The sequence below is a fragment of the Poecilia latipinna genome, unplaced genomic scaffold (assembly GCF_001443285.1).
Source record: "Poecilia latipinna isolate Pla-1442-1.1 unplaced genomic scaffold, P_latipinna-1.0 Scaffold162, whole genome shotgun sequence".
Taxonomy (NCBI): domain Eukaryota; kingdom Metazoa; phylum Chordata; class Actinopteri; order Cyprinodontiformes; family Poeciliidae; genus Poecilia; species Poecilia latipinna.
In genome coordinates this window covers 170,309-183,533 of record NW_015112778.1, presented here as the reverse complement: position 1 = coordinate 183,533, position 13,225 = coordinate 170,309, and the positions used below count along the sequence as shown (strand labels likewise).

The 13,225-nt window shown below is 37.0% G+C and overlaps 1 protein-coding gene across 2 annotated transcripts in view; it reads right to left on the bottom strand.

Annotated features, from left to right (window-relative positions):
* Positions 1-9,148: 9,148 nt before the first annotated feature.
* Positions 9,149-13,225, bottom strand: part of foxj3 (forkhead box J3) — a 109,999-nt gene continuing 105,922 nt past the window's right edge. For both annotated transcript variants that reach the window (XM_015029780.1, XM_015029781.1), the window contains exons 10-12: positions 12,504-12,695; positions 11,981-12,082; positions 9,149-10,457 (exon numbers count right to left, since the gene is read on the bottom strand). In XM_015029780.1, coding sequence (XP_014885266.1) covers positions 10,345-10,457; positions 11,981-12,082; positions 12,504-12,695 — 407 coding nt within the window. In that variant the 3' untranslated portion in view covers positions 9,149-10,344. The remainder of the gene's footprint in view (positions 10,458-11,980; positions 12,083-12,503; positions 12,696-13,225) is intronic.

Genomic DNA, 13,225 nt, shown 5'->3' with positions numbered 1-13,225 from the left:
GAAGGGATTTATTTCCTCCTAGAATGCAGCTACTGGTTTTTCCATCCAGTTATGGCTCTGAAATATGTATTTCATTTTATTTTTGCTGCTGGTTTTATCTGGAGTCAGATTCTGCTGCAGACAAGAAATGTAACAGAATATCTCTCATCTGTTCAGAAGATAAAGATTTTCCCTCGATCTGCCTCTCTAATTTACGATTTGGAAATTAACTGATTAATTTCCATCAACACTTTAAGGTCAAATTAATAATTTTCTTTTTAGCATTGCTCCATAATTCCTTTAAGACTTTAGCCTTTGTTTTAATCCTTTAAAGTGTTCTTAGATTTTTTTTTGTCTTTTACCTTTCAGCTACAAGTTACTATTAAAAAACGTATCACAACCAGGCCCGATTACTACTTTAGAACCAAGAAATATTTCAACAGAACCTCAAAAAAACAAACAAACAAAAAACATTAAAATTAAAGAACAGATGAAGAACAAAGTCACTGACGCCTATCCGACTGGAAAAGTTTACAAAGTATTTTGTATTTTCCGAAATATGTTTGACTTTGCAGTTTACCGCCTTCAAATTGGGTCTCTGTCTCTTTAAGAAGCTTCTGCTCTTTCTGAAACTCCGCCTTCAGGAAGTCGTCACAACAATTTTCCTCCATTAAGCTTTCAGCATCATCTTTAGGAGCTTTTTTCCACTGATAAGTAGTTTGTATTAGCAGCTCAAAAGATGTGCAGTTCCACTAGGTGTTTGCTAATTGCTGCTGCTAGTCTGGAGGAGCTGAGTAACCATTTTTATTTTCCATATTTCTTGTAGTTCAAGTTCAAAGATGCTGAAACTAGAAGTGGATACGTCAACTTAATTCAAATCAATAATGATGTCTATCCTGACAGACACATGATCAATACCAATAAATGAAATAGTTTGAAGGTTCAATAATGTCACTGAACTCTAATCCAGAGCCGCACAGCATTCTGGGAGATGTAGGCAAGAGGAAAGACTTTAGCTGCTTAATCTCTCATAGACATCTAAGCAAAGATGGTGGAATCTCCTAACTCACTCCCTCTTTCGTCACCTAGCAACGCACTCACTCTTTGGTCACCTAGCAACAATCTGTTGGGTAACTGGCACTGCAGAAGTTTAAGGTTTCACCGTTGCGCCATAACTGCTTTAAAATGAAAAAAAAAGAAGGTTGTGTAGTGAAAACTGTGGATGAAACAGAAAGGTTTGGTTGTATTTCAGATATTTAAAACAACAAAAAGATTAATAATGATCAATATCGACTGATAGGAAACCTTATGTCGTATTTTTCAGCCATATTGTCCAGCCCTGTTGAATTAACTCACGCAGTCCCACCCGGCATGGAAAAAGGTAAAACACACATCCAGCACACAGGCATGACTTTTTAAAAGCACACTGTTCCTGGTGAAAAATCCCCTAATGAGGATAATTTAAAGCAATTTTCCAAAGAAGAGTTGGGTCAGCATTCCTCCACAGTGATGTGAAAGACTCATTACGAGCTATCGCAATGGTGGAACAACCAGTTATTTAGGGAGCAATTACTTCTTCCTCATAGAGCCAAGCCGAACTCAAGCTGGTGAAGAGGCTGCAGTCAAAATGAGAACGATCCGCACATCAGCTAAGATCAACTGCGGAGCTTTAAAAGGTTGCATGAACTCTGTTTGGAGAAATATAAAGAGTGACTCAAGACTTTTGCACATTAGTGAGCACAGAGAACTTAATAAATCACTGCCGACTCATTACCTTTACATTTGTTAAAGTAAAAGCTCGTTTTTCCTGGCTAAACTTCTTAGTCATCATTGTAGCTTCTCCGATATAATAATTTTTTTTTTTTTTGCGTCACATTGCAGCTTTTATCATTAGGGTTACACGCATGTTGTGTTTGTGGCCACTAGAGGCCGCTGTGCGACCACAAACTACCAGCAGCAGCACTGAAATACGAAGCAAGCCACTGAATTATTGTTCTGTTTGCATGTTCCTCCTGCAAAAGAGTAAACATTTCCTTCTCTTAATGATTATGAGAGGACTGGTGCTACACATGTTTTACATTGTGATTTTTGGTGACCAAAACCACAGACATCACCTTTCTGACAGGCAAGAAAGGGAGGAAGTTACATAAAGAGTGAACTTCAGAGTCTGGTTCTGAGTTTTCAAGGTTTTTATTTAGAAGTGAACTAACTTTCTGGATTATGTCCAATTTAAGTAAAATTTTTATGTGGTAGATTAAAGTCAGAATTATGAAAGAAATAAAATAAAAATCTGAATTCTAAGAATAAAATAATTAAAATTCTGATGCTAATGTCAGAATTATGACAAAAGAATGTGAATTCTAAGAAAAATAAATTATCTAAATAAAGACAGAATTTCAATAAAAAAATAGAATTCAGAAAATAAAATCAGAATTCTGAGAGAAAATCTAGATTGGAAGAAAATTGTTAAATTCTAAGAAAAAATCCCTTTGAGATAAGAATGCTGAGGAGAAAATGTGAATAGTAAGAAAAATATAAATTTTCTGATCAGTCAAAATTACAAGAAAAAAGAAACAAACATCTGAGATTAAAGTCAGAATTCTGAGAAAATAAAATCTAAATTCTGAGAAAAAGACAGAATTGTGATACAAAATCTGCAGTTTAAGAAAAAAAAAATTCTAGGGAAAGAAAATCTAAATTTAATGCAGACTCCTGAGGGGGGAAAAATACAAATTATTCTGCTTGAGGTCATAATTATGTCTCTTTTTCGAATCGCCTTCTGAATCTCCTCTAAGTCTTTACAGATGACTTTCTTCTTCTTCTTGAGACTTTATGAATGAACTTTATAAAGGCTGTTGGAGCTGCTGACGCTGTCAGTCAGTTTTGCTGCATCATGTTTAGTAAAAGCAGACTAAGCTGGATGCAGGTCGCTGCCGTTTTGTTTATTCTCGTCGTACAAACTCCTGAGAGCAGAAGGGATTGATCCGCTCTGCTGCTGAAGAAATCCACATGTAAAATAAAACGACTGGCTGAGCGACACTTTGCACTTTATCTGGTTTCACGACGAACTCGTCGTTCCTGAAAAACATTTCAAGACTCCAGTCTTTATAATCACAGAGCTGCAATCAAATCATTTCAACATTTTTTTTTTAATTATTAATTTTGTTTGTATTAATTACGTCTATAGTCAGGCGGAGATAATTATTGCCAACAAATGCAAAGAAGATTTTTTCTTATAAGGAAATTATGACAGGGATGTTTTTCTGCATAACCTACATAAAAGAAAAAGCATGAAACAATTTCCAGAATAAAAGGTTTGGAAAGTGGAAATTTTATAACTAAGTATTAAAATGTGTTTGAATTAATGAGGGATTTGTGTTGTTTGTCCTCTGCAGAGGATCACAGATACTTGTTTTGTACAGCAGCAAAGTGTCAGTTTTATTTTTATCTAAGTGCTTCACGTCATCAAGGACATAAAAAAAAAACGAGGAGTAAATTTCTGCCAAAAAACCCTCAAAATTTTAGATTAGAATTAGATTAATCTAAAAATTTCTTGAAAACTCAATCGAGTTTCCGAGTTTGAAAAGTAAAAAGAAAAAAGTTAGAAAATTTAGAATTTGCCCCCTTGACATTTTCTAGAAACAATTTCTGAGTCTGAAAAGTTGAAAATTTGCTAGAACGGACTCAGAAATTTCCTTGAAAAAAAATTGGAAATGTATTGATATTAATAGTTTAAAAATTACTAGGAAACTCAAAAACCTTTAGATTAATCTTAGAATCAGGAAACATTTTAAGTAAAAAAAACATTAAAAAAAAACTTTTGAAACTTCTGAGATGCATCTAAAAATCTCCGGCTTTTCAAACTCAGAAATTTCCAAGCTACTTCTAGAATTTTTTTTAGATAAATTTAAAAAAAAAAATTTCTTGCACAAGACATACAGTCTTGTGCAAGACTGTATGTCTAGCACGCTAGCGCCCCCTGCAGCCAGAGAATACGCTGGGGACAGATTTTGATGCTGCACTGGAGATGCTGCAACAGAAAAGTAACAATCATCTTACAATCCTCCAAACTTCAGTTTTTTTTTTGTGTGATTTTACGCGACAGACCGACAAACCCAGGTTATCTCTAGAGGAGAAAGAGAAAAGTCACGTTTAATAAAAATTAATCCCTGATGTCCGACCGGAGTTTAAAACAAGGTCAGTTTCCAGAATAAATGCTGCGTTTTAAATTATGCGCAGCTGAAAATCACCAGAAGCAGCTTCAACCTGTTGACTCACCGGCTGCCTGTTGTGCAACAGCAGAGACGCTTCATCCTTATTTTATAAATAGTATTTTTTTTTTTTTAAAGAGATGTTTTTGAATGCAGCCAAAAAGGTTCAACTTTTGCTGAGTGATGATTTATCGCTATAGGAAACGAATAAATGTAGCTAAAGTATGATAAAGTATTTTAAAATCTGAATTATATAATGGAAAATACTTTTAACTATCAATAATCTGCTTTTATATTTAATTCACATTATTTATTACATAACTTATATATGCATATATTTGTAAGGTTATTTAATTTCATACTTTTTAAAAAACCTTTTCCGTGGCGTTTGTGCAGACAGAAAAATCAGGTTTTCATTGTACAACAAAAACTGTTTCTACTGTGAAAATGACAAACATTAAGAGTTTGTCCGCTTTCTCCTTTAATTTGCATCAGGGAGATTTTTTTTTTTTAAATTTTGTTCAGCTGTTAAAGTCTTTAATCTGCAGTAAACACCAGCACACAGAATATCAAAACATTCAATATTCTAATTTTGTAAGAAATGTTACTGTTGATTGATCCAAGTCAGAATCATGAAGCTGAACTAAAATATTAAAATTAGTCAGTGTGCAACTAAAACAAACCATCTTCCTGGTGAGTATCAAACTCATTAAAATTCACTTTTATTAAATGTAAAACTAAAAATTCACACCTCAGATTAACATTAAATCCAGCTTCTGGATTTATTCTCCATTCAGTCCCTTTTAAATGTTTAATTCATTTGAATACCTGGAAAAAAAAACAAAAAACAAAAAAAAAAAACGAGCTCAAGTATCACATTATTCCACAGTGAAGTTACCATATTTTATTTCTTTAAGTGCCATTCATGCATATTGGGGAAAGGGGAGGATGGGTCGGGGCGGGTGGTCGGGCGTTGGTATCGACAATTTTCTAATAACACTTGAGTTATTTTACAGCACTAAACGAATACAAAGAGTAGCTGTGTCACCTCATCGGACAACAAAAGTAATAAACCGTGCAGTAAACAAACAAACAAACAGGGAGACAAAGCAAACAAAACCAAAAAAAAACAAAAGAGAAAGAAATGACAAAGACGAAATAAAAACAAAAACTACAAAATAAAAACACAAACCAAATATATACTTTCAACACTGAAAACACTGAATGTAGAACCATAGGTACAGGTAAAAGGTAGTGTCACACAAAAAGCCAACGCATTTTCATCACATATATACAATATAGATATATACATACTGTCACCCTCTGATAGGACAATAACAAAATATTCTTTTCCCGCCTCTCTCTTGTGAATCCCCCCCCCCGGAGAAAAAAGGGGATGATTGAAAAGACACACTATGTACAAGCACAACGACACACCAGCACTGAATAAAACAGGCCCCAATCAGCAGTAGATGTTGGCAGTTCTCTCCAATGTTGTAACAAGGTTTATTTATTTTTTTTTATTGTTTTTTTTTCTCCCCAATAATAATAATAACAATAATAATAATCTCTCTGGCAGGTACATGTCCAGCTGTATTAAAAAAACAAAAAACACAGGAAGAAGAAAAGTAAAAACTTCCACAAGAACGCACACAAACGGACAAAATGTAAAAACTGGGATCCAGTCGTTTCTTCACCTTTTCCCTTTTTTTTTCCTTTCCCCTTTCCTCCGATCGTCTCCCGTCGGCGGATGAGTTCGTGTGAAAGTCCGTTTTCTCAGTCTTCGCCTGGAAGAGCTGAAAGGCGTCGCCGTGACCCCGTGCCGACCTCCCAGAAGATCCACGACTCGGTTCCGAGAAATTAGTTTGATAGAAACACAAAACATGAGCGAGAGAGGAGCGGAGGCGAACACACGAGACTGGCAGGAGGTTAGAAACGGAGAATACGTGGAGAAATGATAATAAATGGCAGTTTCATAAGCTTAAATCAGAGAACCTTGATTTTCTCCTGCACAGTGCAGCTTCTGGGTGTTCAAGATCTACGATCCACAGTATAAACCAGGCAAAAAAACAAAATCTACAGAGTTTGGTTCTGTAATGTTCAACTAAACTAAAAAAAATAAAAAAATAAAATGTTCGATCTCAAAGTGCCTCGTTTTCACAACATATTGTGATAATTTAAAAATAATAAGAGAAATCAATGATTGTCACTTTAACATGAAGTCAAACAGCACAGCAACACCAGGAGACGAAACCTCGTTAAATAAAACAAACTCGTTCAGGTTGACGTGACGTTTGGTTAGAATAAAGACTGGAAACAAACCGAGAACAAACATTGTGCTTGAGCTCCAGACATTAAAACAGTTCAATGGATTTAAAACCTAAATAAATTTAGGTTTAGTGACAAATTAATTTACCGAGAGGAAACCAGGAGACGCACCGGTCGATCGAAACCGATCGAAATATTAGATATTCAGTTTGTACTTTCAGATTAATGTTAATCATAAACAAATTCATGCATAAATCAGGGTTCGTACATTTTACCAAACTAAAAATTCACTTTTCAAATTTTTACACTTTTCCTGGAGATAAAATATGAAACTAAAGTTTCAATCCTCTGTTGTATAATTTATTACTGTTAATTGTGTTTTGTGATAGCATTTGATATTCTACAGCTAAAATTTTAACTGATCTAAAAATAAAAGTTTAATCAGATTTAAATTCAGATTGTGAGGAAAAAGTGCATTTTTATCTGGTTCCAGCTGTAAATAGTTCTGTCCAAATTTAGGTTTTCAGCAAAACGTTGGATTGGACTTTATTACAAAACTACGCAGTTTGAATATCAGGAACTTTTAAGGACTTAAGATAAAATCAAACGAACCCTGATAAATGGAAATGATCAATTTGTTTTCTGTTGGATTCAAAAACAGGAACCTGTCAATTATTTTTTGATGTATTATTGCATGATAAATAAAAAAAAATCAATAATTTCTGTTTGAATGATTTTTTTTCTCACACTGGACGATAAAAGTCTTCAGTCTGGTGTTTTGGTCTCAGTTTTTTATGAAGGACAGTTTATAAATCATTTAATTTGTCATTTTGTTTATTTACAATGTTTTCCATTTCCAGTGTTAAATTTATAATTTAAAGTTTTTTGATCTTTTAGAATCTGTTCCTTCATTATTATTTTAATATTATATTGATTGAAAATGGTCTCAAAACAACAATATTATCATTTATTAGAATAACTTCTGGGACAATTTATCGGCCAGTAAAAAATGTAATTTTACTGGCCGACCTGCAGGTTCAGATCGTTCTGTTTTCTATGTGCTCTAGTTCTTTAGCACTATTAAAATCAGAATCTGTCAGGAAAACTCTGCTCAGTGCATCTTCACAACAACTGAATAAAATAATAATCTCTGCAGGGAAAATGTTTCTATGTGCCATTTATTAAAATCTGATATGAAAATAATCCCCTTCACTTTATAAAATTTATCACCAAACATGAACCAGGTTTGTTTTATTTATTTATTCTCAGTCCTTTAAACCGAGAATAAACCTAATCAGATTAAATCTTGCAGGTTTATTTAGAGTAGGGGTGCACCGATTGCAGTTTTTAGGCCGATTGTAGATTACCGATCTATAAAAAGCCTGAACTGCCGATTTTGGCCGATACCGATTCATGTTGTCTGAAATGTTGCTGAACGGAGGAAGAAAGTGGACGAGTCGGTAAAGTGCGGTGAAATCGGCTCCGATAAATCGGTGCACCTCTAATCTGGACAACAGCTTTCAGTAAACTCGGCTGACTGCTTTGTTAATCTCTCAACTCCCAGATTAAAAAGCCTGAATACAATCCCAGAAACATTGTGCTACTCCCTCAAACAGAGACACAGTGCTGCAGCTGGAGAAGCACCAGAACGGTAGAACCCGACGCGGCGCAGCAGAGCGGCCAATCGAAGCGGCCGCTGCGGGACGAAACGAGGTCGGCTTTGCGTCTGGAGGCCAAGTAAACAAAAGGAACTCATGTGCAAAGGGCTCATCCTCCTCTAACCATAGTGTCTCTTTAGGCCAGCAGCGCTGCTGACCGTGGAGCCGGTTCTGGAGAACCTTCGGGTCGCTCCACTGCTCTGTGCTTGAGAAAACCTGCCTGCGTGAGCCGCCTTCCCTCCTTCACCGTGTGCTTCGCGCTCACACAGAGCAGAGGTGAGTGCAGCCAACAATCGGAGCCTAAAATTACAATTTAAAGAAAAAAAACAACAACAACTGATCGCATCGGACTCTGCAGGGAGCATCAAACGGTCTCTAATGTTCACAAACAGACGCTTTGTTATTGATCATTAGGGCTGAAGCTAACAATTATTTCAGTAATCAATTGTTCTGTTGAATAAATCGGATAAAAAATGGCCACATTCTGCAGATTTTTCATCTAAGCATAAAAAATAAAGAATGCAGTTCCTTTTCAAAATTAGAAAATAAACATTTTTATTGCGTAAAAAGCAATAATAGCTTCATTAACGAATCATTTGTAGCAAAGGATGAATCTGAAGTTTAACACTTTTAATGTGAAAAGCTTTCTATCAACATCTGCTCATTATTTATGGATTAACCGATTTATAATTGGCGCTTAATCTGAGTTTTCACATAATTTGAACTAGATTAAGCTCAGTCTGCCATTTATGGAGAATATGTTTACAGAAAAATAATATTTTTAAAATCTTAAATCCAAAATGTGTATATTTTTAAAACAGTTTTGGCTTAATTACTGCTTTGCCTTCTCTGTTCTCGAGTTAATGATCAATCAATCGATTACTAAATTAGTTAATTATTTCAACAATGGAGTCATGATTAATCAGATTAAGCCCTATTGATCATTAAATAAAATCTCAAGTATTTTTTTTCCCTGAATCATTTTCTCTCCATGTTTTCTTGCAGATGTTGCTCTATTTATTTATATATTAATATATTTATTATTTGGGATCTGAGGTGGAGTTTCAGACGTTTCTGTGGCTGAATAACTGAGATGTTAATGAGGTTCAGACCATTTATTATTCATCGTGTATTAAGTGTCTTAATCTGGGACCCGAGTCCAAATTTCGTGCCACAAATGAGCAGAAGTGGTATGACAGTAAAAAAATCCTTGAATCTTCATCCAAACAAAACTCAACTCAGATGTATCGTGATGCTAATCTTATTGTTTTTGAGCGGCAGCATCTTATTTAGTGAACAATAGAGACTGAAACAGTTTGAGTTTGGTTGAATTTCTAAAGGTCACCAATCTAAACAACTCTAAACTTCACAAGACGCAGATTAAATTCAAAGGTCTGTTTTCTCACTCCTGATTTCATCTCCTCAATGTCACAATTCATTCATCTTTAAGTGTTTAAGAGCGAACGATGAGTCTCTGTTCTCCCATGGCACACAGAGAGCCGATCACAGCGCCCTGTGGGATCCCTCTCCGGCTCGACTCCCGGTTTAAAAAAAACAAACAAAATAAAATCAAACCAGTGGGGATAAAAACAAACAAACAAAAAAACACCCTGTTCAGATTTTAAACATCTGTAAACCTGTTTTCCCCCAGAAGCGACCAACGAGCACCATCACGTTACTCACAGAGACAGACGGCCTGTGTTTTCTTAAAAATAAAAAATAAAAATAAAAACAAAGAGACAAAAATATCATAAACACAAAAAAATAAACAGAGGGGAGAGAAAGTTGGAGAGAGAGAACTTCATCTTAGAGGCAGCTGAGGCCTATGTCGACACGAGAAGAATTACAAGCTGAACACGTCGCTCAAATCACATGACAGTTAAGGAGCAGAGGGGTCAGGGGTCGGGTGGGGGGGGTGTGGCAGGAAGAGGATGGTCTGGGTAAGAGGAGGGGGCTGGCTGAGGAGGGTCACTGTCAATGAGCTCCACTCGTCTCCAGACGAGAGCAGGTCTGGCTGAACATGATTGTCTTCAAAGTAACAACGTTTTCTGGTTGTGGTTCGCCGTGTCAGGACTCTGAAGTCTGCGGGGCTTTTCGCCGTGTCAAACGTTCCTCTGCATCACACAACCTGCGGCCTCGTCGGCTCAGCCTGGCCTCCTCCGGGCTTCGCCCCCCCCTCCCCTCCTCCTCCATCGGCTTGGACTTGCTTTGACGGGGAAGTGGAGCGGCTAGACGATGGAGTCCCAGTCGAAGTCGTCCTGGATGTCGTCGGCTTGCATGCGATGCATCTGGAAGGTCCTGGAAGGGATCATGTGCTGCTGGTTCATCTGTGCATGGTGTCCTGCAGGAAACAAGCGGCAAACATGGCAGGTTGTTATTGTTTCACTTTAAGAAGCCAAATACTTATTTTGAAGGTCTTGAACGACAGTCCTCCAGGGTTTTGATATTTTCTTTGGACTATCTGACTGTTTTTCAGTCATTTTCTACAGAGGGATCGTCAGTGGACATCACCCTGCTGCACATCAGAACAGGCAAGAATAAATTATTATAATTATTTAAACTATTTACAATTAGGCTAATAAAATAATTTACATCTAGTAATCAGTACAGATCTCCTCTCTGTCCAGTGAAACTCCCATATGCAGCTTTGTTAGAGGTTTTATTTTCAGCACATTGTCTCTGCACCTCACTCTGCATCCGGTTCAACCTGCTGAATTTTAATTTCTGAAGGTTTAGTTTATCACCTGCCTTGATGGCTGCAGCTACGTCTTCATTTCTCTCCAATTGTGACCAAACTAGGAAGAAATGATTTTATATGTCTTCTGAATGCTAAATATCTGGGGGGGTTTAAATAAAAATGTACATATTTTATTTCTTATTGTTCACCACGTATATGTTTACAACATGCTAGCTAATGTTAAAACAGCAAGATAAATGCAGGTAACCATAGAAACTAGAGAGAATCCAATGGACGGCTCGGCTCTTTCTGCAGTCAAATTGCGCGCGCGCGCGTTCGCTGCGTTTAACAAGCAAATCATCCTTCTGTGAACATGTCGACAGAAGAGATGGGAATCGAGAACCGGTCCTCAGTAGTTCAGCTCCTTGGAATCGATTCAACTGATCGGTTAAGGCGCGATGCATTTGCGTGACGACGTGTTGGCCACGCTCCGTTATTTTGCTTCAGAAAATATCCAAGATGGCGTCGCAGCAGAAGCAGCATGTTCAGATCTTTAATCACAATAAGAGGAGGGAATACATCCAACATCCTCAAACCACACAGCATGTAACCGATTTGTACCAATGTAGAGTGTTGATATGTTGCTTAGCAACAGCGGTGACTCTGGAGGGGGGCGGAGCTTTGAGCATCTCCATGGAAACGTTAAACTACTACTATTAATGTTATGAATAATCTCCATCTCATTAACATTTGCAGTCATATTAAATAAATTAGAATATATTTTCCGATGAGGCTCGTTTATTATGTTAAAGGCATAAGCTGTTGATGTTACAATGTTTATTTGACAGAGGGATTCTTATTGCTCAAGTTAGTTTTTATTTAGTTTGAATCAAACATGGTGCATATTTTGAATTAAAGAGTCTATTTCATAAATCAATGAGAATCGATAAGGAATAAAATCTGCAACCTGACTGATCGACTCAGCCCCAGAGTGGAGCTTCAGCTCTCTCAGTTTAATCAGTAAAACATTTTGTGCGTTTGTGGATCTTTTTGAAGTTATGAACTGTTTCGGTTTGTGAAAAACCCAAAAGCCACATTGAGGTCTGACACTATTAAAAAGTGAGAAAGGTTTAGGCGGTGTGAAGAGGGAATGATTTCTCAGAGCAGGGTGTTTATGGGGCGATTACCTGTCATTGTGGGCCCCGTGTTGCTCATGGGGGGCATGTGGGGGTATCCGGGGGGACCCATCATCGGGGGCATACTCTGTCTTGTGTCCATGTAGAGGTTTCCTGATGATTAAACACAATCAGAAGCTTTCTCTGACATTCAGCAATCCTGAATCTATAACACGTATATTAACAAAATAAACAATGTGAAAATAAAACGGCATGTATAGTTCACCGTTCACTTTAGGCTCTGTCGTTTTCTCCTACTACTCTCCATTCTAACATTATTTGCTGGTATTAATGTGGTGTTTGTTTCTCTTTTTCTTTAAAAAGTAGAACCGGATCAGTGATTCTGCATTTAGTCTCTTTCTTTCTCGCTGCCAATATAAATGTGACCCATTTGTCCCGTAAAGTGCCTTGCGATGACGTTTGTGATTATTTCACGTTATTTAATTAATCTACATGACCCGTTTTTAGCACAGACACTCCAAATAAATCGCTTTTTAAAACATAAACTGCTTTAACCTTCTGCAGGTGTACAGACCTGTGTTGAGGTGCTGGCCGGGTTTGTTGGTGTGCATGGCGCCGTGACACACAGGACTCTGTACTGCCCCCTGCTGCTGAATGACGCCGGTGCGAGCAAAGAACTGGTTGATGGACGAGCAGAGGTCCGCGATCTGGGTGGGTTCAAGGCACCAATTGTTCAGCTCAGCCTGTCTCATGCTTTCTCTTAAACCTTTGGAGACAAATGCAACGTTTTTGGAAATTAATGAAAACTGGAACAGTTTCTTTCAACAGAATGTAAACGTAGCAAGCGAACGACGCGTCTGCAGCATATATTCATCATATCAGCAACCTTCAGTGGGTGATATTTAAAAAACATCCTACCTTGCATTCCTTGACTCTTAATTGGATAAACTGACCTGCTGAGCTGGGTGTTTTGGTAATTAAACTTGAAGGCGGTGTTATTTAATTGAAGAGCTCGGTTTAATTAAAGTTGTAATCAACTCTGGAGTGCCGACACATCAGCACTCAATCAAAGGCTGGAGCAGAGCTGTACATCCAGCCTCTGCTTTTAACGTCGGAGGAAATTAATCTGGAGTCCAGATCACTCTCAGGTGAGTCTCACTGTGTGGATTCATCACTGATTTATTTCAAATGTTTGACTTGAAGCAAACAAAAAAACAAACAAAAAAATCATATGATACAAGACTTAGAAATGGATTATTACTGTAGAAATGTTATGTTGACACAATCATCCTGAGC